We start from the raw sequence: 27,887 nt of genomic DNA on the forward strand, positions 1-27,887 counted from the left end.
ATCATAAAATGGAAATAAGAATTCTGTCCTTTAAGAAAAATACTGAAGAGGAATCTTAGATAATTAAATGAAATGTTTGCAAAGTGCTCCACTAATGAAAGCTATACAACAACATTTGGGCCTTTGAATTCAGGCAGAAAAAGCAAGGTAGAGCAAATATTGTACCCATGGGATACCCAAACGATACTGCATCTAGTATTAAGGTGAGGAGTGAATTTCCCAGGCAAGCAGAAGGATGATAAGAGCACTGAGACTAGGAGAATAAATCTAAACTGTGCCCATGTGTTTTTACAGTCTTAGGAAACCTGGAATGCCACACATTACACAAGCAAAGGCAAGGAGAAGGGGTCTACCACTTACAGCACACCTTCCACATTCTAACCTTTATGATCTGTACTTTACCAGCTAGTAACTTGCCCAAGGTCACAGAGCTGGTGAGCTGTGGAAACAAAATTTGAACGAAAGTCAATCTGGTTACAAATTCCATGTAGTAGTTTCATTTTGCCCTCCTGCCTCCCCTGGACCATGTCATCACATATCAAGTGTGATTTCATTTCTTAAGTAATCTCCTTCCAGCTGGAGATTTCCATGGTAAAATCTAAAAGGATACCATGTGAAGTAAAGACCTGGTGAGAACTGTAGGGTAAGAACACATGGCATCAGACCTTTGGTGCCATGGGAAGTCTTCTTCCCTAGTCTCATGGGAATGTGGGAGATAATTGTGCCAATTCTTATTCCTCGTGATATTTGCTGTCACTTAGGAGTGAGAACTTCTAGAATGTGCAAATGTGTTCAGGCCTGGGGACACTGGAGCATAATGAATGAAGACTACCAGAACTCTAGGGTCAGACTGACGAGGGTTCAGCAGCCTTTTCCACATCTCACCTGTGCTGTGATCTTGGGTTACTTACTTAACCTTTTTGAGCATCAACTTCCTACTATTTTTTAAATGGGATCAAATTTCATTTTCTACCATCTGAGTCTTGTAAGGATTAAATGCACAAAATATACAAAGTCTCAGAGAGTGCACCCAGCACACAGTAGGTATTCACTAACTGTCAATTATCATGTGAAAATGATTGACTAAGGAGTAAATAAAATATGATGAGATGGTATGGGGTGGAGCTTCCTCAACATGACACATCAATTGATGAATGCTTCTGATCAAAGACCATTGGCAAGATTTGCTTAAAACAGTTAGAAAAGAAACTCAACCTCAAAATGAGTTGAAAATTTGAAACAGAACCAAATTAAGTTGGATTTCTGAGCATAAAAGAACATTCTATAGTTGATATTAAGATGGAACGTATGGTATAGGAAGGAATGTAGCATGAGGGCTTCCACACTGTCAGCAGTGAAGAACACCAAGAACAAGAATGGACTGGAGATTATTTAACTATTTAAGGAAAAAGTCAGCAGTCAGCACATGCCCTCACACATTAGAGCTCTCTAGCATGAGCAATTATCCCAAAGATTGTGGCAGCGGGGGAGTGAGGGACCAGAGGTTAGAAGTGGAGGACTAAGTATACCAACCTCCACTCCACCTCAATCAGAGTAAAACTGCTTTAATTTCATCTATGTGGAGGATACACACAAAGGATTTTGCTTGGGCAAAGTGTATAGCAATTAAAAAAATTAGTTGCCAAGCACTATACTGAATAACCCTTAGATTTATTATTGTATGAGTCTTTATTAAACCACAATCATGGTTTCCTGAGTTCATCAGGGGTCCCCTTTCCTATCACTGTGGCTACTGAGTGAGACTGGATATCCCTAGCTGGAAGCACCAGAAGAACTGAGGTGACAGCCCCTCCACTCAGTGCTCATACTCCCTCACCTTGGCTGGGAAAAATGGCTTGTGTGCCACCTGTCCTAGAAAATACCTCCTTTTCTGATGTCCCTTGCCTTTGCAGGCATCGGAAGTACTCTATAAAAAAAAAAAGGATTTCATTTCTCTTGAGAAATTCATTCACTTCCCCTTTTCTGCTTGCACTCATGTAATACTCCATTGAGATGAGGAAGTTGTGGTTAAACACTAAATTGACAGGGAGCAAAAAGACTTCTTACCCATCATACATTGGAAGTCCACACGAGTCCATTACCTTGTACTTACTGTGTACAAGGTAATGTTGGGGTCACCAGTTTGAGGGCAGAGATTTGTAAAGCCCGTGGAATTCTATGAAATCAAGTGGGCTCGGAAGGAAAGAGGAGGAAGAGGAAGAATATAGCATGAATGCTCCCTCTACTTTGCCTGTTGAGTTCATGCTCTCAGAAAAGGAGGTTGGATTGCTGAGAAGGGAGGAGAAACCCTCAGGTTTTTCCCAAAGGGTGGAAAGCAAACCACTGTAGGCACAGATGATTGTATGTAGTACAGGGATAATATTGAATGTGAAATCAAAATACTAATCATGTTTCCATGGATATCATTGCTTAGAATGAGGTTATTTTTGAAGTGATTGAATTAAAAAAAAAATAAAGATTAAAAAAGAGTATGGATATGTAGATCTGACAAACCTCCAAGACGAGGAATGAAGGTTAATGCAGGTCAGGAACCACAAAGCCAGGCTAACTCTACTGTTTCCCCTTGCCCGAGTCTTCCAGGGGAACTAATGTCTGTCTTTCGTGCACTTTGTACAAATCTCTTATAGCACAAATTCAAAGTACCATGGAAAATGTACTGACCCATTTCTCCTCTCTCCACCTTAAGTGACTGGAATACTGAAGATATTAAGTAAATATCTGTTGAGTAGATGAATGTATATGTGAATGGATAATTAAATGCAATCTATCCCTGTGGATCAAATATGTTCAAGCATCTATGGGGAAAATGTTGTTAAAAGTAGTAACACAGGAAAATCTGACAACCCTGCCTCACATGAACTGGGCCATTCCCTTGTATTCTTTCACACTGATGACATTGGTTCTTTGATGTACCACAGATATATCTACCCTGATGATGTCCGGCTATCTCAGAAGGACATCAATTCAATGCCATCCAGGCCATCTATGGTGAGCACAAAGAAAAGCACCTTGCACAAGCGATTATTGGTTTATATATGCATTTCAAATAAACAGCTATTAGCTGTGTTTTCTAAGACAGAGCCTTCATTCAAAGTGTTTTTGTGTTAACATAATATGCCAGCTTAACCTTACTTCAGAACCTTTATTCGTTTCTTGAGGACCTTCCAAAAATCCCATCCAGCCGCAAGAACCACTAGTACCACAAACCTGTGATAGCAAGTTAACATTTGATGCTGTAACCAAAATTCGTGGGGAATTTTCCATCTTTAAAGACAGGTATTAAGGGACTTCCCTGGTGGCACAGTGGTTAAGAATCTGCTTGCCAATGCAGGGGACACGGGTTCAAGCCATGGTCCAGGAAGATCCCACATGCTGCGGAGCAACTAAGCCTTTGCACCACAACTACTGAGCCTGTGCTCTAGAGCCCGAGAGCCACAACTACTGAAGCCTGCGTGCCTAGAGCCTGTGCTCTGCAACAAGAGAAGCCCCTGCTCGCCACAACTAGAGAAAGCCCAAGCGCAGCAATGAAGACCCAACACAGTCAAAAATAAATAAATTAAATAAATAAATTTAAAAAATAAAAGCAGTTATTAAAAAAATCACCATTAACACTGACATATTTTTAGGTTATTCTGACATTTCATTAAATGTTTTATATGTCACTCTAGTAATATATTTTTGATTTTTAATTTTCATAATAGTGCATTTGCATTAAATGATTTATTCTTCAAAATATTTTTATCACAGATAAGGTATTCAATCTTCAAAAAATTCATGAAGTAAAAGATATTATAAGGACTTCACTCAACTACTACCACACATACAAATATGTAGAGTTGGGCAGACAGGATTTGCCTTGTTAAAGACCACAGGCTTATTAGCAATGGGATGAGAAATGATTTTGCAATTCTTTTCACTACTTCCCTCTCTAGGATGATAAACATGTTAGTGAGTTAGAGAAAATAGGTTGTTCTGTATAACACTACTTAGATAAGATCTCTACAATATGCTGAGGGCAATGTAGCCTGGAGCCCAGACAGGAAGGACACCATTTATGTATCTCCCCTTCCAACCTGGAAAATATGACTATCCCAAAGCCTGTGATCCTGACAGGCCTCTGTCCCCAGAGAAGGGAAGAAGCCATTGCAAGGAGAATCCCCCTGAGTTCATGAGGACACCCCCTCAGGCAGGTATGGGCAGTCACATATCATGCTTTCCTCCAGAGAGGAACAGAAATCCTGGAACTCCTTCTGAAGTGTGTAGACTCAAAAAGGCTGAGGTTCCCCCTCACACCTGTGGATCTGGCCTCCTCTTCCCACCAAACTGATACCTTGAAGGATTGAGAAACAAAATTATGCTTTCTCATAGTTTTGGTCCTCCAAAAGATGAAAATTACTAGGAATTTGAAGGGAGTCAGCAAGTCTCCCTGATTCTATAAAATGTTTGATGATTTTTACTATTGTGTGTCAGTACCTACACAAGAAAGAAATGCAAGATAATGACAGATATTGCTGTAATACATTTACATTTGTATTGGTAAATATAGATATGCATGGATCAATACTGGAAGATGTTAAATTTTTCTTCCCTCCTTCCTTTTTTTCTCCCTTCCTCCCTATCTCCCTTCCTTTCTTCTTTCCTTTCTTCCTTTATCTTCTGTTTTAATAGCAAGCTCTTAGTTTGTCATGAAAATCCTCTCTAAAATATTGTGTGAAGGAAAAGTTCCATTTGGCAGGAAGAGTTCAGGTACAGTTGGAATATGGCAATGAAAGGGACCCCTCAGAACATTCCCTGTGACCTTGACATTTACCCTTGAGGGAACTGAAATCTGGACATGGTCACAGATTTGCACAAGGTCCTTAGCCACTTGGGTGAAGATTGAAACAGGTACTGACACAAGGATTTGGGAGCACATAGTTGGTCTGGAGGTGATCCCTGAGGCATAGTCAAAGAGTAAGGAATTGAGACAGATAAGGGAGCAGAGAAAACAGGGGTGTGCCCATAAGTGGGTTACCACTGTGGCCAGCAGTGGCCCAGTCCCACTTCAAACCCTTCGAAGTCCTCACAGGGCATACTTCAGAACTGTCCCACCAAGGGACCTGAGGTGTTTTCACCAACATTTTCCCTCTCTGTTTGAGGATGTTCCTGAAAGTGTCAACTAGTCAGCACCTTGGCTGGTGCTGCACTGGCCCAGCCTGCTCCTGGGGCTGGGGAAAACTCAAGGCTGAGAGGGATTTATTGGGACCATCTGCTGAAGCTGTAACTTTGGTGGTGGGTCCAGGGATTTGGACATCAACGGTGTCTGCTACAGAGACTGACAAGGACGGTTCTTTCCATGCATCAGTCTTTGTAGAATCCTTTATTATTGCCCAGGGCTGGCTTGCTATGATGCTTCCATTTGGTTTCTGTAGTTTTGGAAACACTTCCGTCAGCCCACGTGGAAGTCTCTGCTGTGCTGTTACTCCAGTATCTATGATTGTGAAATGAACACAACAAAACTCCCAGCTGAAAGATCATAAAAAAGAAGAGCTTATTCTGAGCAGCCTTTGCCTTTTACTAGCCTTGAACACCACCTCTAGCCTCCTGAAATCAATCTAACCTCAATTTCTCATCCACTTCCATGTAGGACTTTTGTGAGACAGGATATAATGTAGGTAAATGGCCTATATATATAGTGAGAGAGAGAGAGGAAAAGAGAGTACAAGAGAGTGATACCAACTCAGGACACATTTACAAGAAGTAGAACATATATCTAGATGGATGCTTGGCCTGGGTCAGTGGGTCAGTATATCTATATGTATGTATCAATACCTCTATTTCTGTGTCTATCTATCTACCAACCCAGGCCAAGTTTCTATATCTATATGAATGTCTATATATACCTATATCTATATCAACTCAGGCCACATTTACAAGAAGTAGAACATATATATATGGAAATTTGTCCTGGGTCAATATACACATCTATATCTATAGATCTATATACAGATTTCTCTATATAGATATAGATATGATGCCACATTTATAAGAAATAGAACACAAATACTTGTTCTTTGGTATTCTGAGTCCATAAATATACATTACCACTTTAAGGGAGGAATGGAGTGACTCCCCCACCCACTGTCCACATGGATAGATGAGCTACAGTGAATTGGTGGACAAAATGCTTGGATTCTGCCATATCCAATCATATTCCAATAACCAACACTGGCTTTGTGTTCATTATGCTAAACATTCAGCTCTTTAAAAATATTCAGGAGTTTGGCTTTTATATGCACAAAATATAGAGACATTTGACCTTATCACCAAAGTAACATGAATAATTTAAAATGGTTTAAATAAATAAAGAATCTTGAAAAAGATCGGTTTAACGTGTATATCATGAAAATAAGGATTTATATATAAAGTTTCAAACTGCCTTTTTGTGAGGTGGTAATGTGTATTTGTGCAGAGATACTCTGCCTTCATGATGTAAGATAAATTAATATTCTGGGGTAACTAACTGAACAAATGTAGAATCCTTTGCCAGGACCCAGCCTAGCCAAGAGCTCGGAGGTGTCTTCCAGTCAGATGTAGAAGTGTGCATTGTCCTCCCACCCCTGCAGGACCACCCGTGCTCACCCACACTCCCTGTGCAGCTGGAGAAGTGAGCCAGTCCCACTAGAGAGAAATGCCCTACTCGGGTGCACCTCACTTTGGAACAAAACACTCCATCCCCTTCTTATTATTTTAAAATAAATTTATTTATTTATTTGTGGCTGCATTGGGTCTTCGTTGTTGTGCGCAGGCTTTCTCTAGTTGTGGCCAGCTGGGGCTACTCTATATTGCGGTGCGTGGGCTTCTCATTGCGGTGGCTTTTCTTGTTGCGGAGCACGGGCTCTAGGCATGCAGCCTTCAGTAGTTGTGGCTCGTGGGCTCTAGAGCACAGGCTCAGTAGTTGTGGCACACAGGCTTAGTTGCTCCGTGGCATGTGGGATCTTCCCGGACCATGGCTCGAATCCGTGTCCCCTGCATTGGCAGGCGGATTCTTAACCTCTGCGCCACCAGAGAAGTCCCCCCATCTACTTCTCATGAAGTGAACATCTGGAGGAAACCCTGCCTGGTGTCTTCCAGAGTCCCAGGCAAATCGTTTCATAGCCATTTTTTGTTTGACAGGCAATAAATTCTGGGTTGCTGAGGTGGGTTAGATACTGTCCAGATACCCCAGGGACATCTACAGCTCCTTTGGCTTCCCTGGAAGGGTAAAGAACATCGATGCTGCCATTCATGCTTTTGTCCCCAGTGAGTATTGGAGGTAAAGACAGACACTTGGAGCTCTTAGGGCATCAGATCCCTCCTTAGTGGAAGGAGAATTGCCTTTTAAAATTATTCTCAAATTGTGCTGAAACTCCATCCTCATTCTGTGAAAGGATGCAGCCAGGCTGTGTGTCACTTAGTCCCCTGCCTGTTTTCATCACACCACACCTGTCCTTGGAAGGCAAGGGACTTGTAGGATTGAGTTCAAAAAGGAGATTTTTTTAAAAGGATGGAGGCTGAGATAAAATTTGAATCAGATTTTTAGAGCTGATGCCTCTTTAGGGATGGTCTAGTCTGTCTGAGTCTCCCATAACCCTACTGAAACAGGACCCTTTCCAGTTAAAAGTTCCTATTAATTTATACCAATGATGCACCCACCCACAATTGTTTTAAGCAGCCATTGGATTTCAGCAAAGTGGAGATAAAGATAGCATCTACCTCCCAGATTTGTTGTGAAGATTAAATGTATCAGTACACTCAAAGCACTTAGAACAGTGACTGACACATGAAAAGTTCTTTGTGAATGCTAAGTGTTATTTTTTGTTATTACATTTATCACACATCCCAACATATATTTTTTTAACCAGGTATGATGAAAACATGCAGTCCATGGGTGCAGGTTATCCCAGAGAGATAATTCATGACTTCCCTGGAATTGGCAAAAAAGTTGATGCTGTTTTCCAAGATAGAGGTAAAGATTATCCAGTTTCTCCATTTTGTTACCATTGACATAGCATATGTGCTGTTACTTAGATATGAAAGTAAATTGCATTCATGGAAACTTGTATTTTTTTTCAAGTGTTCATGTAGAAAAATCGCTATTTGTCTAACATGATCATTATCTTTCATTTTATTTCCAAGATTTTTCTATTTCTTTCATGGAAAAGGGCAGTACAAATCTGATCCTAAAACTAAGCAAATTTTGGCCTCCTGAATACTAACAGCAGGTTCAAGTGCAGAAATAACTGATGGTTGACTCTCACAAAGGAGCTGGAAAAAATATTTCTACTCAGTCCAAAGAAGATGTTTTTCTTAGAAACCAGATATTTCAGTATTTTATTTGAATCTCTAGGTAATAACAAGGCACAGACATATAAGTACAACCTTATTTAACCTCAGTCTGGACATATTCTATGTTAACTATGTCGTACTGCTTCATGAACTTACACAATTTAGCTTTAAGTGAGTGCTGAGGATGTCAAGGTCATAGTTCATCTTTAGGTTTTCATAGAGAAAAGCTCTTTACCAATATTCTATGATATTTTCAGTAATTACATTTCTCATAGTAACCACATTCTCAAATATTTTGTCTCTAGGTTAGGCATATTCACAATGCAAGTGTGTGGGAAAATATTTAGGATATATAGAATTTCAAGTACTCACCCTTCTCATGGAATATGCAGAACATAAGGGAAGGAAGACTAGTTATTGATCCTCCTCACTTATTTTAACTTCAAATTAAGCCTTCAGTCAAATAAAGGAAGGAATTTATTGAGCTTTGGTTAGGGGTTCTGGAGGGAGCACTGGATTAGGTAGCTTTATGTGTTCCCTCAGCTCCATTTTGGGGAGTTATCTCCAATTTCTTAGTGAGAAAAGTCAGAGATTGATGCCAGCACGACTCTGCACCCTCACTTTTACTGCATAACTATGAGTAAACTGCTTAGATTTCTCAACTATTTTCCTAGCTATCTTCATAAAGTTAGCTCTTATCCCTGAATATTATTGTTGGGTCTTGTCCCCCTGGTAGCTTTCCTTACAGGACACTCTGAGTGCACTTCAGGTTACATTTTGCAGGTGTAAATTTGCAGAAGTTAACTACTGCTGCTGAAAAAATATCAGTACTACACAGATTGTCTTTTTTGTTCATCCAGTCAGATTATTTACCATAGGTTTCCTGTGGTGCTCTGTGATTAACAGTGCCTCAATTTTATAGCAAATTATTTGTATAATGTTTATTTTCAAATATTTTTTTCTGTTTACCAACATAATAAATACATGCTCAGAAATTTTGAGCAAGTTGCCAATCCCACTGTGGCTCCTTCCTCTGAACCAATGCCAAGAAGTACAGGGACTTCTAGTACAGGAAATACTAGAACCAGACACAAACAATGAGAAAACTGTGAGTGAGCAGAGAGACCCAACCAGCATGGTGGAGGAAATATCCTACAGGGGAGAGGCCCAGATGCCTCCAGCTGGGGACAGGCTTTGGGAAGCACACTCTACTCGTGCCCTTTCTTCTCACATGTTGCTATAGGTCCCGTGTCTGTATGGCAGGCCTGGAAGGCAGCAGGACAAGCAACTGACAAGGGGATAATGTCAGGGCAGTGACCCAATTTCATTCACAGACAAAGCTCAAGTCCCCACTATGATCTACAAGGTCCTACATGCCCTTCCCCAATTACACGCACACCTTCACCTCATTCTCTAATATTCTCCCCCTTGTTTACTCCATTCCAGCTGCATGGACTTCCTTGCTATTTTTTAACATGTGAGGTATATCCATACCTCGCTGCCTTTTCGCTGGATTTTTCTTCCCTCAGGTATCTTCATGGCTGACTCCTTCACTTATTTCCCAGCTCTGTTGAAATGTAACCTTCTCAGTGAGGTCTTTGCTGGTTTACTCTTTTTAATATTACAACCTACACCTCCCCTCCACACAAACATACACATGTTCCCAATTGTCCTATACAGCTCTACAATTTTATTTTCCATAGCTCTTATCACCTTCTAGCATACTATATAACTTAATCACTTATTATATCTACTGTTTATTGCCTGTTTTTCCTGCTATAATGGAAGTTCCATAAGAGGAAGGGCCATTGTTATGTTAACAAAAACATGTTTTGTTTGATTTGGCTTTGGCATGTTTGTTTGCTTCACTGATATAACTCAAGAACTAAGTAGGTGCTCAATAAAACATTTTAATAAATGTGTGCAGAATTGATGCTGGATGCCAGCAAAGCTGGGAAGTCAATAACAAAGTGTATAGTCAGCTTGACCAACTCCTGAAGGACTCTTCTTTCTGTCCTTCTCAGCCAAGATACTAGAGAATTACAGACATGGCAGCAGCCCCCAGAATGCTTAGAAGCTGAAAGAGAATTTCTGTGTGGTCCCTCATGGGAGGATCCATTGATGAGAGTGAGAGGTGAGAGTAACTTGTTGCAGACTTTATCACCAAACACCGTGTCCTGAGATGCTTCAATTCCACCCCAGTCCCTAAACTGGCAAAGAGAACAAGCCAGGATCCAGGTTTTAACTCATCTAAAGAGGCCAGGGAAACTACAGTCCCATGGAAACTTGAAATCATAGGAGAAATACGTACTTGGAATACATATATATGACATTTCATCCAGAATATGTAAAAAGGTTCTACCAACTGTTAATAAAATGACAAATAGGCCAGTTAAAAATACACAGAGGTATTAAATTAGATTCTTCACAAAGAAAGACATATAAATGATTAATAAACACATAAAAAACGTATTTACCATCATTAGTTATCAAGAAAATAAAATTCTCATAAGGTACTACTATAAAACCACTAAAATAATTAATATTAGTAAGACTGACAACACCAAATGTTGATGAGAAGCCAAAACATCTACAGCCCTCATACGATATGGAAATTGCTCACAAAGTTAATTACGTACTAAACCTATGACCTTTTCTACATATTTTCCCAAGCTCAGTGAACACATAATACACAAAAACCTTGTTGAAGAATGTTCATAGCAGCTTTATTCATGATAGCCCAAGTCTGGAAACAGAGGTATATTCATACAATAGAATATTACATAAAAATGAATATTACATAAAAAGGAAAGTGAATGACCTGCTACTACTGGCATACCTCATTTTATTGCACTTTGCAGATATTGTGTTTTTTACAAATTGAAGGTTTCTTGTAACCCTGCATCAAGCAAGTCTATTGCCACCATTTTCCCAACAGCATTTGCTAACTTTGTGTCACTGTGTAACATAATTCTCATAATATTTCAAGCTTTTAAAGTATTATTATATGCGTTATGTGATCTGTGATCTCTGATGTTACTATTGTAATTGTTTTGGGGCACCACAAACCACATGCATATAAGATAGCAAGCTTAATTGATAAATGTTGTGTGTGTTCTGACTGCTCCAACGACCAGTTGTTCCCCATCTCCCCATCTTCTCGGGTCTCTCTATTCCCTTAGACACAACAATATTGAAATTAGTCCAGTTAATAACCATACAATGGCCTCTAAGTGTTCAAGTTGCACGTCTCTTACTTCAAATAGAAAGCTAGAAATGATTCAGCTTAGTGAAGAAGGCATATCAAAAGCTGACTTAGGCCAAAAGCTAGGCCTTTTGCGCCAAAAGTTTAGCCAAGTTGTGAATGCAAAAGAAAAGCTTTTGAAGGAGAGTAAAAGTGCTACTCTAGTGAACACAAAAATGATAAGAAAGCAAAACTGCTTTATTCTACTATCACCATATGGCACATGTGGGGAAACATTAGTCACTTTCCTATTAATACTGGGAAGAAGAGAAGGATGCCTACTATCACTGATATTTGTTCAACATAGTCCTGGAACTCTGGCCAAAAATTGACAAGAAAAATAATAATGGATATAGAGATTAAAAGGGAAGAGTCCAAATTACCATTATTTTCAGATAATTAGATCATTTACGTAGAAAAACCCAAAAGAATCAAAACTCTTTAGACAGAAGAGAAATTTTAATATTTCCAAATATAACATTAACATATCATAATCATTTATATTCCTATATACTCACAATAAAAAGTAGGTAAAATATAGAAAATAAAACACTAATGGCTACAGTAAAATCTATGATTTATCTAGGAAATAATCTAGCAAAAATAGACCTTAACCTTAATAACTAAAATTTTAAGAGCTATTAGAGATATATAAGAAAAACTGAATACCATATTCATGAATGAATGACCTAAAGATGAAATACTTTAAAGATGATCTTTTCCCCAAATTAATTTATAAATGTAATGAAACTTCAATTCAATCCAAACAGTATTATTTGGAAAACAAAAAAACTGATTGTGAAGTTTTTATGAAGGAATAAATACATACAAAGAGCTAAGAATTTTGACAAAGCATAAAGAAAGAAAGAGTCCCACCAGACACTGACATCTCACAAAACCATTATAAAACTAATACAGGAGCACAGATAGAAGCTAATGGAACCAAATATGAGTCAAGAAACATATCCTTGGCATGATAAAGGAGGCAGCACAAGTTAGAAGGAAAAGAATGAATAGTAAATAATGTTTGGAGAAAATTGGTATACTATATGGAAAAAATAAAGGTGGATTCTTTCTCCCATTCAGTGTTCATGATTAATACTCTTCACCATGTATTGGGTTGACCAAAATGTTCATTCAGGTTTCCCAAACGTTTTGGTCAACCCCATATTTCCAGCTCTCCACCTACTGGACACATGGAAGTATTACACTTCCTGGCCTACTTGCAGTGGGTGGGGCCACATGACTAGTTCCAGACAGTGAATTGTGAGTGTTGGTGACATGCGGCTCCTCTGGGCTGGAACATTTAATTGCCTGCACAGAACCCTTCAGACATCTTTTTCCATCCAACATAACAACAGATAGAATTCAAAACTATGGCTCCGGGCTTCCCTGGTGGCGCAGTGGTTGAGAATCTGCCTGCCAATGCAGGGGATGCGGGTTCGGGCCCTGGTCTGGGAAGATCCCACATGCCGCGGAGCAACTCGGCCCGTGAGCCACAATTACTGAGCCTGCGCGTCTGGAGCCTGTGCTTGGCAGTGAGAGGCCCGCGCACCGCGATGAAGAGTGGCCCCCGCACCGCTATGAAGAGTGGCCCCCGCTTGCCACAGCTAGAGAAAGCCCTCGCACAGCAGCGAAGACCCAACACAGCCATACATACATACATTAAAAAAAAAGAATGTAAGCAGACAAGAATAGCATTAAAAAAAAAAAAAAAGAAAGAAAGAAAGAAAGCCCTAGAATTAATTATAAAAAAAAAAAAAAAAAAAACTATGGCTCCTCCGGAAATCCGGGAAACCAGGTTACTACCATAAGAAGAGCCCCTCTGTCCAACCAGGATGGATGCGTAGCATGAGCAAGAAGTAAACATTTGTTGCTTTAAGAAACATTAAAGAATTCAGAGCTTATAATCACAGAATAATTTAACCTATCATCTTTGTTATAAACCACATACAAAATTAAACTGAATGGATTTAAGATCTCAAAGTTAAAAACTATAAAAAATAAGTGAAAAAAGCAATAGAATATTTTATTACCTTAAGATGGAGAAGAATATCTCAAACAACACCAAAAAAAGCATAAACTATAAGAGGTAAATTGATAAGTTTGACTACATCAAAATTCAAAAATTATATTAAATGAGGGACATCAAAAACAAAGGCAAGGAAAAATTGAAAGATAGAGAATATTTTTGCAACATATGAAACTAAAGAAGGATTAATATGTGGTCCATACAGGAAATTCCTCCAATTCAATGTGAAAAAGATAAGTAATTCAATAGAAATACAAGTGAAGGAAATAAGCTAGCAATTAACAAGAGGAGAAACTTAGGGAACCAAGAGCATATGAAGAGATATTCAATCCAACTTTTCTTTTCCTTCTTTATTAACATTTTTTTGGAGTATAATTGCTTTATATTGGTGTGTTAGTTTCTGCTTCATAACAAAGTGAATCAGCTATACATATACATATATCCCCATATCTCCTCCCTCTTGCATCTCCTTCCCACCCTCCCTATCCCACTCCTCTAGGTGGCCACTAAGCACCAAGCTGATCTCCCTGTGCTATGTGGCTGCTTCCCACTAGCTATCTATTTTACATTTGGTAGTGTATATATGTCCATGCCATTCTCTCACTTCATCCCAGCTTACCCTTCCCCCTCCCCGTGTCGTCAAGTCCATTCTCTACATCTGTGTCTTAATTCCTGTCCTGGCCCTAGGTTTTTCAGAACCATTTTTATTTTTTTTGGATTCCATATATATGTGGTAGCATATGGCATTTATTTTACTCTTTCTGACTTACTTCACTCTGTACAATAGACTCTAGGCCCATACACCTCAATATAAATAACTCAATTTCATTTCTTTTTATGGCTGAGTAATATTCCACTGCATATATGTGCCACATCTTTTTTATCCATTCATCTGTCGATGAACACTTAGGTTGCTTCCATGTCCTGGCTACTGTAAATAGAGCTGCAATGAACATTGTGCTACATGACTGTTTTTGAATTATGGTTTTCTCAGGGTATATGCCCAGTAGTGGGATTGCTAGGTCATATGGTAGTTCTATTTTTAGTTTTTTAAGGAACCTCTATACTGTTCTCCATGGTGGCTGTATCAATTTACATTCCCACCAACAGTGCATGAGGGTTCCCTTTTCTCCACACCCTCTCCAACATTTATTGTTTGTAGATATTTTGATGATGGCCATACTGACTGGTGTGAAGTGATACGTCATTGTAGTTTTGATTTGCATTTCTCTAATGATTAGCGATGTTGAGCATCCTTTCATGTGTTTGTTGGTAATCCGTATATCTTCTTTGGAGAAATGTCTGTTTAGGTCTTCTGCCCATTTTTGGACTGGGTTGCTTGTTTTTTGATATTGAGCTGCATGAGCTGCTTGTAAATTTTGGAGATTAATCCTTTGTCAGTTGCTTCATTGGTAAATATTTTCTCCCATTCTGAGGGTAGTCTTTTCATCTTGTTTATGGTTTCCTTTGCTGTGCAAAAGCTTTTAAGTTTCATTAGGTCCCATTTGGTTTTTTTTGTTTGTTTTTATTTCCATTTCTCTAGGAGGTGGGTCAAAAAGGATCTTGCTGTGATGTATGTCTTAGAATGTTCTGCCTATGTTTTCCTCTAAGAGTTTGATAGTGTCTGGCCTTACATTTAGGTCTTTAATCCATTTTGAGTTTATTTTTGGTGTATGGTGTTAAGGAGTGTTCTAATTTCATTCTTTTACATGCAGCTGTCCAGTTTTCCCAGCACCGCTTCTTGAAGAGGCTGTCTTTTCTCCATTGTATATTCTTGCCTCCTATATCAAAGATAAGTTGACCATAGGTGCGTGGGTTTATCTCTGGGCTTTCTATCCTGCTCCATTGATCTATATTTCTGTTTTTGTGCCAGTACCATACTGTCTTGATTACTGTAGCTTTGTAGTGTAGTCTGAAGTCAGGGAGCCTGATTCTTCTAGCTCCGTTTTTCTTTCTCAAGATTGCTTTGGCTATTCGGGGTATTTTGTGTTTCCATACAAATTGTGAAATTTTTTGTTCTTGTTCTGTGAAAAATGCCATTGGTAGTTTGATAGGGATTGCATTGAATCTGTAGATTGCTTTGGGTTGTATAGTCATTTTCACAATGTTGTTTCTTCCAATCTGTGAACATGGTATTTCTCTCCATCTGTTTGTATAATCTTTAATTTCTTTCATCAGTTTCTTATAGTTTTCTGCATACAGGTCTTTTGTCTCCTTAGGTAGGTTTATTCCTAGGTATTTTCTTGTTTTTGTTGCAGTGGTAAATGGGAATGTTTCCTTAATTTCTCTTTCAGATTTTTCTTCCTTAGTGTATAGGGATGCAAGAGATTTCTGTGCATTAATTTTGTATCCTGCTACTTTACCATATTCATTGATTAGCTCTAGTAGTTTTCTGGTAGCATCTTTAGGATTTTCTATGTATAGTATCATATCATCTGCAAACAGTGACAATTTTACTTCTTTTTTTCTGATATGGATTCCTTTTATTTCTTTTTCTTCTCTGATTGCTGTGGCTAACACTTCCAAAACTATGCTGAATAATAGTGGTGAGAGTGGACAACCTTCTCTTGTTCCTGATCTTAGTGGAAATGGTTTCAGTTTTTCACCATTGAGAATGATGTTGGCTGTGGGTTTGTCATATATGACCTTTATTATGTTGAGGTTAAGTTCCCTCTATGCCTACTTTCTGGAGGATTTTTGTCATAACTGGGTGTTGAATTTTGTTGAAAGCTTTTTCTGCATCTATTGAGATGATCATATGATTTTTATTCTTTAGTTTGTTAACATGGTGTATCACATTAATTGATATGTGTGTGTTGAAGAATCCTTGCATTCCTGGGATAAAACCCACTTGTTCATGGTGTATGATTCTTTTAATGTGTTGCTGGATTCTGTTTGCTAGTATTTTGTTGAGGATTTTTGCATCTATATTCTTCAGTGATATTGGCCTGTAGTTTTCTTTCTTTGTGACATCTTTTTCTGGTTTTGGTATCAGGGTGATGGTGGCCTCATAGAATGAGTTTGGGAGTGTTCCTCCCTCTGCAATATTTTGGAAGAGTTTGAGAAGGATAGGTGTTAGCTCTTCTCTAAATGTTTGATAGGATTCACCTGTGAAGCCATCTGGTCCTGGGCTTTTGTTTGTTGGAAGATTTTTAATCACAGTTTCAATTTCAGTGCTTTTGATTGGTCTGTTTATATTTTCTATTTCTTCCTGGTTCAGTCTCGGAAGGTTGTGCTCTTCTAAGAATTTGTCCATTTCTTCCAGTTTGTCCATTTTATTGGCATGGAGTTGCTTGTAGTAATCTCTCATGATCTTTTGTATTTCTGCAGTGTCAGTTGTTACTTCTCTGTTTTCATTTCTAATTCTGTTGATTTGAGTCTTCTCCCTTTTTTTCTTGATGAGTCTGGCTAATGGTTTATCAGTTTTGTTTATCTTTCAAACAACCAGCTTTTAGTCTTATTGGTCTTTGCTATTGTTTCCTTCACTTCTTTTTCATATTTTTCTGATCTGATCTTTATGATTTCTTGCTTTCTTTCTGCTAACTTTTGGGTTTTTTTGTTCTTCTTTCTCTAATTGCTTTAGGTGTAAAGTTAGGTTGTTTATTTGAGTTGTTTCCTGTTTCTTGAGGGAGGATTGTACTGCTATAACCTTCCCTCTTAGAACTGCTTTTGCTGCATCCCATAGGTTTTGGGTCATTGTGTTTTCATTGTCATTTGTGTCTAGGTTTTTTTTGATTTCCTCAGTGATATCTTGGTTATTAAGTAATGTATTGATTAGCTTCCATGTGTTTGTATTTTTTACAGATTTTTTTCCTGTAATTGATATCTAGTCTCATAGCATGGTGGTCAGAAAAGATACTTGATACAATTTCAGTTTTCTTAAATTTACCAAGGCTTGATTTGTGATCCAAGATATCTCTCAGTCCTACTTTTCAATCAGGGATATACTGATGTAAACAAATACAAATTTATATCCATCAAAATGGCAGAAATTAGAAATTCTGATAATATTAAGTGCTAGGAAATAGATGGAGAAAATAAACATTCATTTACAGCTGATATGAATGTTCATTGGTACAACCATTGTGAAGCAATATCTGCTAGTATTGTAAGAATGCCTAAGCACTAACCCCAGCAATTCCACTCCTGGGTATAAATTCTGACCATGGTCCATAGGAGACTTATAGGTGGATGACTATTAAAGAACTATTTGACAGCAGGGAGGTAGTAGCAACCTGGGTGGCCTTTGTTTAGTGGCTGACAAATAGGATGTGAGCTATCTATATCTATCTATCTATCTATCTATCTATCTATCTATCTATCTATCTATCTGTATTATTGGAATACTATGCAGCAGTGAGAAGCAGTACACTAAAGTAACTTTAGAACAGCAAGGACTGACCTCAAAGATGAAGTGTTTATCGAACATGTAAGAAACAGAATGAAATATAAAGAACAGTGCCACTTAAAAAAATAATAAGATCCACATACAAAACAACAGTATAGATGGAGGGGCAAGATGGCGGAAGAGTAAGACGCGGAGATCACCTTCCTTCCCACAGATACAGTAGAAATACATCTACACGTGGAACTGCTCCTACAGAACACCCACTGAACGCTGGCAGAAGACGTCAGACCTCCCAAAAGGCAAGAAAATCCCCACGTACTTGGGTAGGGTAAAAGAAAAAAGAAATAACAGAGACAAAAGAATAGGGACGGGACCTGCGCCAGTGGGAGGGAGCCGTGAAGGAGGAAAGGTTTCCAGGTACTAGGAAGCCCCTTTGCGGGCAGAGACTGCGGGTGGCAGAGGGGGGAAGCTTCGGAGCCGCGGAGGAGAGCGCAGCCACAGGGGTGCGGAGGGCAAAGCGGAGAGACTCCCGCACAGAGGCTCGGCACCAACCAGCACTCACCAGCCCGAGAGGCTTGTCTGCTCACCCGCCGGGGCGGGCGGGGGCTGGGAGCTGAGGCTCGGGCTTTGGTGCTAGCCGGGAGGGAGTCCGGGAAAAAGTCTGCAGCTGCCAAAGAGGCAAGAGACTTTTTCTTGCCTCTTTGTTTCGCGGCGCGCAAGGAGAGGGGATTCAGAGCGCTGCCTAAAAGAAATCCAGAGACGGGTGCGAGCCGCGGCTATCAGTGCAGATCCCACAGCAACAGGGGCGCAGAGGGAAAAACGGAGAGATTCCCGCACAGAGGCTCAGCGCCGAGCAGCGCTCACCAGCCCGAGAGGCTTGTCTGCTCACCCGCCGGGGCGGGCGGGGCTGGGAGCTGAGGCGCGCGCGGGCTTCGGTCTGATCGCAGGGAGAGGACTGGGGTTGGCAGCGTGAACACAGCCTGAAGGGGTTGGCGTGCCGCAGCGAGCCGGGAGGGAGCCGGAGAGGAGGTCTGCAGCCGCCGAAGAAGCAAGAGACTTTTTCTTGCCTCTTTGTTTCACGGCGCACAAGGAGAGGGGATTCAGAGCGCCGCCTAGACGAACTCCAGAGGCGGGCGCGAGCCGCGGCTAACAGCGCGGACCCCAGAGACGGGCGCGAGCCGTGGCATCAGCGCGGACCCCAGAGACTGGTAGGAAATGCTAAGGCTGCTGCTGCCGCCACCAAGAAGCCAGTGTGCGAGCACAGGTCACTCTCCACACTGCCCCTCCCGGGAGCCTGTGCAGCTCGCCACTGCCAGGCTCCCGTGATCCGGGGGACAACTTCCCCGGGAGAACACACGGCACGCCTCAGGCTGCTGCAACGTCACGACGCCTCTGACGCCGCAGGCTCGCCCCACCTCCTCCGTACCGCTCCCTCCCCCGGCCTGAGTGAGCCAGAGCCCCCGAAGCAGCTGCTCCTTTAACCCCGTTCTGTCTGGGTGGGGAAAGGACGCCCTCAGGTAGAGGCGAGTCCAAATCCAAAGCTGAAAGCTGGGAGCTGTACGAACAAAGAAGAGAAAGGGAAATCTCCCCCAGCAGCCTCAGAAGCAGTGGATTAAAGCTCCACAAACAACTTGATGTGCCTGCATCTGTTGAATACCTGAATAGACAACGAATCATCCCAAATTCAAAAGGTGGACTTTAGGAGCAGGATATATTAATTTCCCCTATTCCTTTTTTTGTGAGTGTATATGTGTATGCTTCTGGGTGAGATTTTGTCTGTATAGCTTTGCTTTCACCATCAGTCCTAGGGTTAGGTCCGTCCATTTTTTTTTTTTTTTACTTCAAAAATTTTTTTTTTCCTAATATATGTTTTCTTAATAATTTTTTCCGTATTTTCTATTTTTAGAAATTAAAACATTTTTTTAATAAGTTTTTTTATATTTTTTATTTTAAAAAATTAAAATTTTTTTTCTTAATAAATTTTCTTAAAAATTTTTTTCTTATTTTTTACTATAAAAAATTAATAAATCTATTTTTAAAAATTAAAAAAAAATTTTTTCTGAATACATTTACTCTTAATAATTTTTTTTCTTATTTTTTATTATAATAGCTTTATTTTATTTTATTTTATCCTCTTTTTATCTTTCTATTTTTTCTCCCTTATATTCTGAGCTGTGTGGATGAAAGGCTCTTGGTGCTCCAGCCAGGCATCAGGGCTGTGCCTCTGAGGTGGGAGAGCCAACTTCAGGACACTGGTCCACAAGAGACCTACCAGCTCCACGTAATACCAAACGGCAAAAATCTCTCAGAGATCTCCATCTCAACATCAAGACCCAGCTTCACTCAACGACCAGCAAGCTACAGGGCTGGACACCCTATGCCAAACAACTAGCAAGACAGGAACACAGTCCCATCCATTAGCAGGGAGGCTGCCTAAAATCATAAGGCCACAGACACCCCAAAACACACCACCAGACGTGGACGTGCCCACCAGAAAGACAAGATTCAACCTCATCCACCAGAACACAGGCAATAGTCCCCTCCACCAGGAAGCCTACACAACCCACTGAACCAACCTTACCCACTGGGGACAGATACCAAAAACAACGGGAACTACGAACCTGCAGCCTGTGAAAAGGAGACCCCAAACACAGTAAGATAAGCAAAATGAGACGACAGAAAAACACACAGCAGATGAAGGAGCAGGGTCAAAACACACCAGACCTAACAAATGAAGAGGAAATAGGTAGTCTACCTGAAAAAGAATTCAGAATAATGATAGTAAGGATGATCCAAAATCTTGGAAATAGAATAGACAAAATGCAAGAAACATTTAACAAGGACGTAGAAGAACTAAAGAGGAACCAAGCAACGATGAAAAACACAATAAATGAAATTAAAAATACTCTAGATGGGATCAATAGCAGAATAACTGAGGCAGAAGAAAGGATAAGTGACCTGGAAGATAAAATGGTGGAAATAACTACTGCAGAGCAGGATAAAGAAAAAAGAATGAAAAGAACTGAGGACAGTCTCAGAGACCTCTGGGACAACATTAAACGCACCAACATTCGAATTATAGGGGTCCCAAAAGAAGAAGAGAAAAAGAAAGGGACTGAGAAAATATTTGAAGAGATTATAGTTGAAAACTTCCCTAATATGGGAAAGGAAATAGTTAATCAAGTCTAGGAAGCACAGAGAGTCCCATACAGGATAAACCCAAGGAGAAACACGCCAAGACACATATTAATCAAACTGTCAAAAATTAAATATAAAGAAAACATATTAAAAGCAGCAAGGGAAAAACAACAAATAACACACAAGGGAATCCCCATAAGGTTAACATCTGATCTTTCAGCAGACACTCTGCAAGCCAGAAGGGAGTGGCAGGATATACTTAAAGTGATGAAGGAGAAAAACCTACAACCAAGATTACTCTACCCAACAAGGATCTCATTCAGATTTGATGGAGAAATTAAAACCTTTACAGACAAGCAAAAGCTGAGAGAGTTCAGCACCACCAAACCAGCTTTACAACAAATGCTAAAGGAACTTCTCTAGGCAAGAAACACAAGAGAAGGAAAACACCTACAATAACAAACCCAAAACATTTAAGAAAATGGGAATAGGAACATACATATCGATAATTACCTTGAATGTAAATGGATTAAATGCTCCCACCAAAAGACACAGACTGGCTGAATGGATACAAAAACAAGACCCATATATATGCTGTCTACAAGAGACCCACTTCAGACCTAGAGACACATACAGACTGAAAGTGAGGGGATGGAAAAAGATATTCCATGCAAATGGAAATCAAAAGAAAGCTGGAGTAGCAATTCTCATATCAGACAAAATAGACTTTAAAATAAAGAATATTATAAGAGACAAAGAAGGACACTATATAATGATCAAGGGATCGATCCAAGAGGAAGGTATAACAATTGTAAATATTTATGCACCCAACATAGGAGCACCTCAATACATAAGGCAAATACTAACAGCCATAAAAGGGGAAATCGACAGCAACACAATCATAGTAGGGGACTTTAACACCCCACTTTCACCAATGGACAGATCATCCAAAATGAAAATAAATAAGGAAACACAAGCTTTAAATGATACATTAAACAAGGTGGACTTAATTGATATTTATAGGACATTCCACCCAAAAACAACAGAATACACATTTTTCTCAAGTGCGCATGGAACATTCTCCAGGATAGATCATATCTTGGGTCACAAATCAAGCCTTGGTAAATTTAAGAAAATTGAAATCGTATCAAGTATCTTTTCCGACCACAATGCTATGAGACTAGATATCAATTACAGGAAAAGATGTGTAAAAAATACAAACACATGGAGGCTACACAATACACTACTTAATAACGAAGTGATCACTGAAAAAATCAAAGGGGAAATCAAAAAATACCTAGAAACAAATGACAATGGAGATACGACGACCCAAAACCTATGGGACGCAGCAAAAGCAGTGTTAAGAGGGAAGTTTATAGCAATACAAGCCTACCTCAAGAAACAGGAAACATCTCGAATAAACAACCTAACCTTGCACCTAAAGCAATTAGAGAAAGAAGAACAAAAAAACCCCAAAGCTAGCAGAAGGAAAGAAATCATAAAGATCAGGTCAGAAATAAATGAAAAAGAAATGAAGGAAACAATAGCAAAAATCAATAAAACTAAAAGCTGGTTCTTTGAGAAGATAAACAAAATTGATAACCCATTAGCCAGACTCATCAAGAGAAAAAGGGAGAAGACTCAAATCAATAGAATTAGAAATGAAAAAGGAGAAGTAACCACTGACACTGCAGAAATACAAAAGATCATGAGAGATTACTACAAGCAACTCTACGCCAATAAAATGGACAACCTGGAAGAAATGGACAGATTCTTAGAAATGCACAAACTGCCGAGACTGAACCAGGAAGAAATAGAAAATATGAACAGACCAATCACAAGCACTGAAATTGAAACTGTGATTAAAAACCTTCCAACAAACAAAAGCCCAGGACCAGATGGCTTCACAGGTGAATTCTATCAAACATTTAGGGAAGAGCTAACACCTATCCTTCTCAAACTCTTCCAAAATATAGCAGAGGGAGGAACACTCCCAAACTCATTCTACGAGGCCACCATCACCCTGATACCAAAACCAGACAAAGATGTCACAAAGAAAGAAAACTACAGGCCAATATCACTGATGAACACTGATGCAAAAATCCTCAACAAAATACTAGCAAACAGAATCCAACAGCACATTAAAAGGATCATACACCATGATCAAGTGGGATTTATCCCAGGAATGCAAGGATTCTTCAACATACGCAAATCAATCAATGTGATACATCATATTAACAAATTGAAGGAGAAAAACCATATGATCATCTCAATAGATGCAGAGAAAGCTTTTGACAAAATTCAACACCCATTTATGATAAAAGCCCTGCAGAAAGTAGGCATAGAGGGAACTTTCCTCAACATAATAAAGGCCATATATGACAAACCCACAGCCAACATTGTCCTCAATGGTGAAAAACTGAAACCATTTCCACTAAGATCAGGAACAAGACAAGGTTGCCCACTCTCACCACTCTTATTCAACATAGTTTTGGAAGTGTTAGCCACAGCAATCAGAGAAGAAAAAGAAATAAAAGGAATCCAAATCAGAAAAGAAGAAGTAAAGCTGTCACTGTTTGCAGATGACATGATACTATACATAGAGAATCCTAAAGATGCTACCAGAAAACTCCTAGAGCTAATCAATGAATTTGGTAAAGTAGCAGGATACAAAATTAATGCACAGAAATCTCTTGCATTTCTGTACACTAATGACGAAAAATCTGAAAGTGAAATTAAGAAAACACTCCCGTTTACCATTGCAACAAAAAGAATAAAATATCTAGGAATAAACCTACCTAAGGAGACAAAAGACCTGTATGCAGAAAATTATAAGACACTGATGAAAGAAATTAAAGATGATACAAATAGATGGAAAGATATACCATGTTCCTGGATTGGAAGAATCAACATTGTGAAAATGACTCTACTACCCAAAGCAATCTACAGATTCAATGCAATCCCTATCAAACTACCACTGGCATTTTTCACAGAACTAGAACAAAAAATTTCACAATTTGTATGGAAACACAAAAGACCCCAAATAGCCAAAGCAATCTTGAGAACGAAAAATGGAGCTGGGGGAATCAGGCTCCCTTACTTCAGACTATATTACAAAGCTACAATAATCAAGACAGTTTGGTACTGGCACAAAAACAGAAATATTGATCAATGGAACAGGATAGAAAGCCCAGAGATAAACCCACGCACATATGGTCACCTTATCTTTGATAAAGGAGGCAAGCATATACAGTGGAGAAAAGACAGCCTCTTCAATAAGTGGTGCTGGGAAAATTGGACAGATACATGTAAAAGTATGAAATTAGAACACTCCCTGACACCATGCACAAAAATAAACTCAAAATGGATTAAAGACCTAAGTGTAAGACCAGACACTATCAACCTCTTAGAGGAAAACATAGGCAGAACACTCTATGACATACATCACAGCAAGATTCTTTTTGACCCAGCTCCCAGAGAAATGGAAATAAGAACACAAATAAACAAATGGGACCTAATGAAACTTAAAAGCTTTTGCACAGCAAAGGAAACCATAAACAAGACCAAAAGACAACCATCAGAATGGGAGAAAATATTTGCAAATGAAGCAACTGAGGATCAATCTCCAAGATTTACAAGCAGCTCATGCAGCTCAATAACAAAAAAACGAACAACGCAATCCAAAAATGGGCAGAAGACCTAAATAGACATTTCTCCAAAGAAGATATACGGATGGCCTACAGACACATGAAAGAATGCTCAACATCATTAATCATTAGAGAAATGCAAATCAAAACTACAATGAGATATCATCTCACACCGGTCAGAATGGCCATCATCAAAAAATCTACAAACAATAAATGCTGGAGAGGCTGTGGAGGAAAGGGAACTCTCTTGCACTGTTGGTGGGAATGTAAATTGATACAGCCACTATGGAGAACAGTATGGAGGTTCCTTAAAAAACTACAAATAGAACTACCATACGATCCAGCAATCCCACTACTGGGCATATACCCTGAGAAAACCATAGTTCAAAAAGAGTCATGTACCAAAATGTTCATTGCAGTTCTATTTACAATAGCCAGAACATGGAAGCAACTTAAATGTCCATCGACAGATGAATGGATAAAGAAGATGTGGCACATATATACAATGGAATATTACTCAGCCATAAAAAGAAATGAAATGGAGGTATTTGTAATGAGGTGGATGGAGTTAGAGTCTGTCATACAGAGTGAAGTAAGTCAGAAAGAGAAAAACAAATACAGTATGCTAACACATATATACGGAATCTAAGGGGAAAAAAAGCCATGAAGAACCTAGTGGCAAGACGGGAATAAAGACACAGACCTACTAGAGAATGGACTTGAGGATATGGGGAGGGGGTGGGGTGAGATGTGACAGGGTGAGAGAGTGTCATGGACATATATACAGTACCAAATGTAAAATAGATAGCTAGTGGGAAGCAGCCGCATAGCACAGGGAGATCAGCGCGGTGCTTTGTGACCACCTAGAGGGGTGGGATGGGGAGGGTGGGAGGGAGGGAGATGCAAGAGGGAAGAGATATGGGAACATATTGTATATGTATAATTGATTAACTTTGTTATAAAGCAGAAGCTAACACACCATTGTAAGGCAATTATACTTCAATAAAGATGTTTAAAAAAAAAAAAAAAAAGAAAAAAAAAAACCCAACAGTATATATTTTTCAACAATATATGCAGAGTTAAATGAACATTTGGAAGGAAAACTAGAAGGAAATATATTAAATACTTTGAGGCAGCGGAGGGTATTTGAGCTGTGGATGGTAAAGGGAAGAACGGTGAGAAAAATAATAAAAGGAGTCTATATAGACTAATGAGGATAATGTGTCATGAACTGAGGGCTATGTGTAACAAAATTTGAGTTAAAAAAAAGAAAGAAAAAAGAAGGGAAATGGAAAAGGGAGGAGAAGGGAAGAGAAAGAAAGGGAAGGAAAGGAAACGGGAGAAAGGAAAAGGAAAGAAAACTTGAAAAATACTAAATATTCCAAAAATAGAACACAAATCATCTGTAATCTTACCACCCAATGATAAGCACTGTTAATATTTTGGGCTATTAACTTCTGGTATTTTTAATGCTTATGTTTTTCTTTATAAATATGAAAATACCTTGTGCCTACTTTTTTATAGCCTGAATTCTTCACATAGTAAATATCATGATATTAAGTAGTCCCTATGTATGTATTAACTGAAAAAGTACTTACTCATCACCTACTATGTAGATGCTCTATTTTAGGCATTTTGGATACCTCAGTAAACAAAACAATGAGAGCTGTTTTCGTGGGGTTCAAGGAAAACAGATACTAAGCAGTCAATATAATTTTTTAAAGTATATAGGAAGATGACACATGTCATGGGGGAATAAGAAAAAGTTCACAGGAAGAGGAGAATGAAGAGTGCTGGGGAGGGGGAGTCAACTGAGTCGCTGATTAATTAGAATAGTCAGGTTAGGATTTATTGGCAAGTTATCCTTTAAGAGAAGACTTAAAGAAGAGCAGGACCTAGCCATGTGAAAACCTGAGGAAGAGTGTTCAAGTAGAGGGGACAGTCAAGGCAAGGGCCCTAAGATAGAACATGCATGATGGAATCAAGGAAAAGCAAATAGTTGATGAGGCTCCAGCAGAGCAAGGGAAGCCAAGAGTAGGAATTGAGGTAAGAGATGGGCCAGATCAGAAAGGTCCTTGTAATCCATTGAAGGACTTTCATTTTCACTCTGGGTAAAATCAAAATTGGGACCTCCTGCAGCATTTTGAGCAAAGCAATGTATGCTCACTGCTGTGTTGAGCGTACATTGTAGAGTAGCCAGTATAGAAACAAGAAGGCCTATTGTCCTGGCAAGAAATGATGGTGGTTCAGACCAAGGTAGCAGTGGAACAGAAACATGAAAGAAATCATTTCCATACTTCCTTCTCTTCTCTGCACGGATATCAATTTTCTTGCAGGTTCTTCTGTACCTCATTCCTGTTGATGGTAGGTAGTCATCAAGTCTTCAACCGTTATTTGACAGACTTAAAATATTTTCTTCTACCAGCAAATTGTGCAAATTGCCCAAAGCAAATTGTGACATGTATGACAGCCACTGTGTGACCATAGATGGCCCTATTAGTGACCTTCTAAAACTGCTACCCACAACATAACATTAAGATGTTCTTCTGTTAATGGAGTACAAAATTGTGTGCTTAGGGAGTGTGTGGCCACTCTGTGGAGTTTCTCATTCTGTATTCTCACTTACAGCCAACTATGCATTTTAATGAGCCTTGGCTGAGTCTCCAATGCTCAGTTCTCCAACTAACCTGCCTCGTTCAAACCCTTGCTAAATGAGATAACAGCCATCTGTGTTCACGTTTCTGTTTCAGACTACTGACCTGATCAAACAGCTCACTGCACAGATGGACTCTGGGCTCCCTCTAGTGGTTTTACATGGGCATGACCACCACTAGCTTGGCTAAGGGTGACAGGTCTCTTCCATGACTTGATTTAGGCCTTGTTTACTACTCTACACCAGCCTAGCCTTGGAGAATCAGACATTTTACACTCAGGACACACTGTAGTCCTGGAAAATTCTTCTATATCTAATAACAATCTTTAATCTTTAGCATTAAGGCATAGAAAAATGTCTGGATGTAGATATCAAAGCTTTAACAGTGGTCACCTCCAGAGGAGGGGAGTGGAGTCAGGTGGGGGATTTGGGGAACTTCACATTTACTTTTCATACTTCTGCGTGTTGGAAATTGTTTTCTTTTTTTTTAACAGCAT

The 27,887-nt window shown here is 39.4% G+C and overlaps 1 protein-coding gene across 1 annotated transcript in view; it reads left to right on the forward strand.

Moving 5' to 3' along the window:
* Window positions 1–8,285: 8,285 nt before the first annotated feature.
* MMP8 (matrix metallopeptidase 8) overlaps window positions 8,286–27,887 on the forward strand; it is a 38,187-nt gene continuing 18,585 nt past the window's right edge. Inside the window, exon 1 of the mRNA XM_059929367.1 lies at window positions 8,286–8,356. Within this exon, the coding sequence (XP_059785350.1) occupies window positions 8,286–8,356 (71 nt within the window). The remainder of the gene's footprint in view (window positions 8,357–27,887) is intronic.

This window comes from Balaenoptera ricei, chromosome 8 (assembly GCF_028023285.1).
Source record: "Balaenoptera ricei isolate mBalRic1 chromosome 8, mBalRic1.hap2, whole genome shotgun sequence".
In the NCBI taxonomy this organism is placed as follows: Eukaryota; Metazoa; Chordata; class Mammalia; order Artiodactyla; family Balaenopteridae; genus Balaenoptera; species Balaenoptera ricei.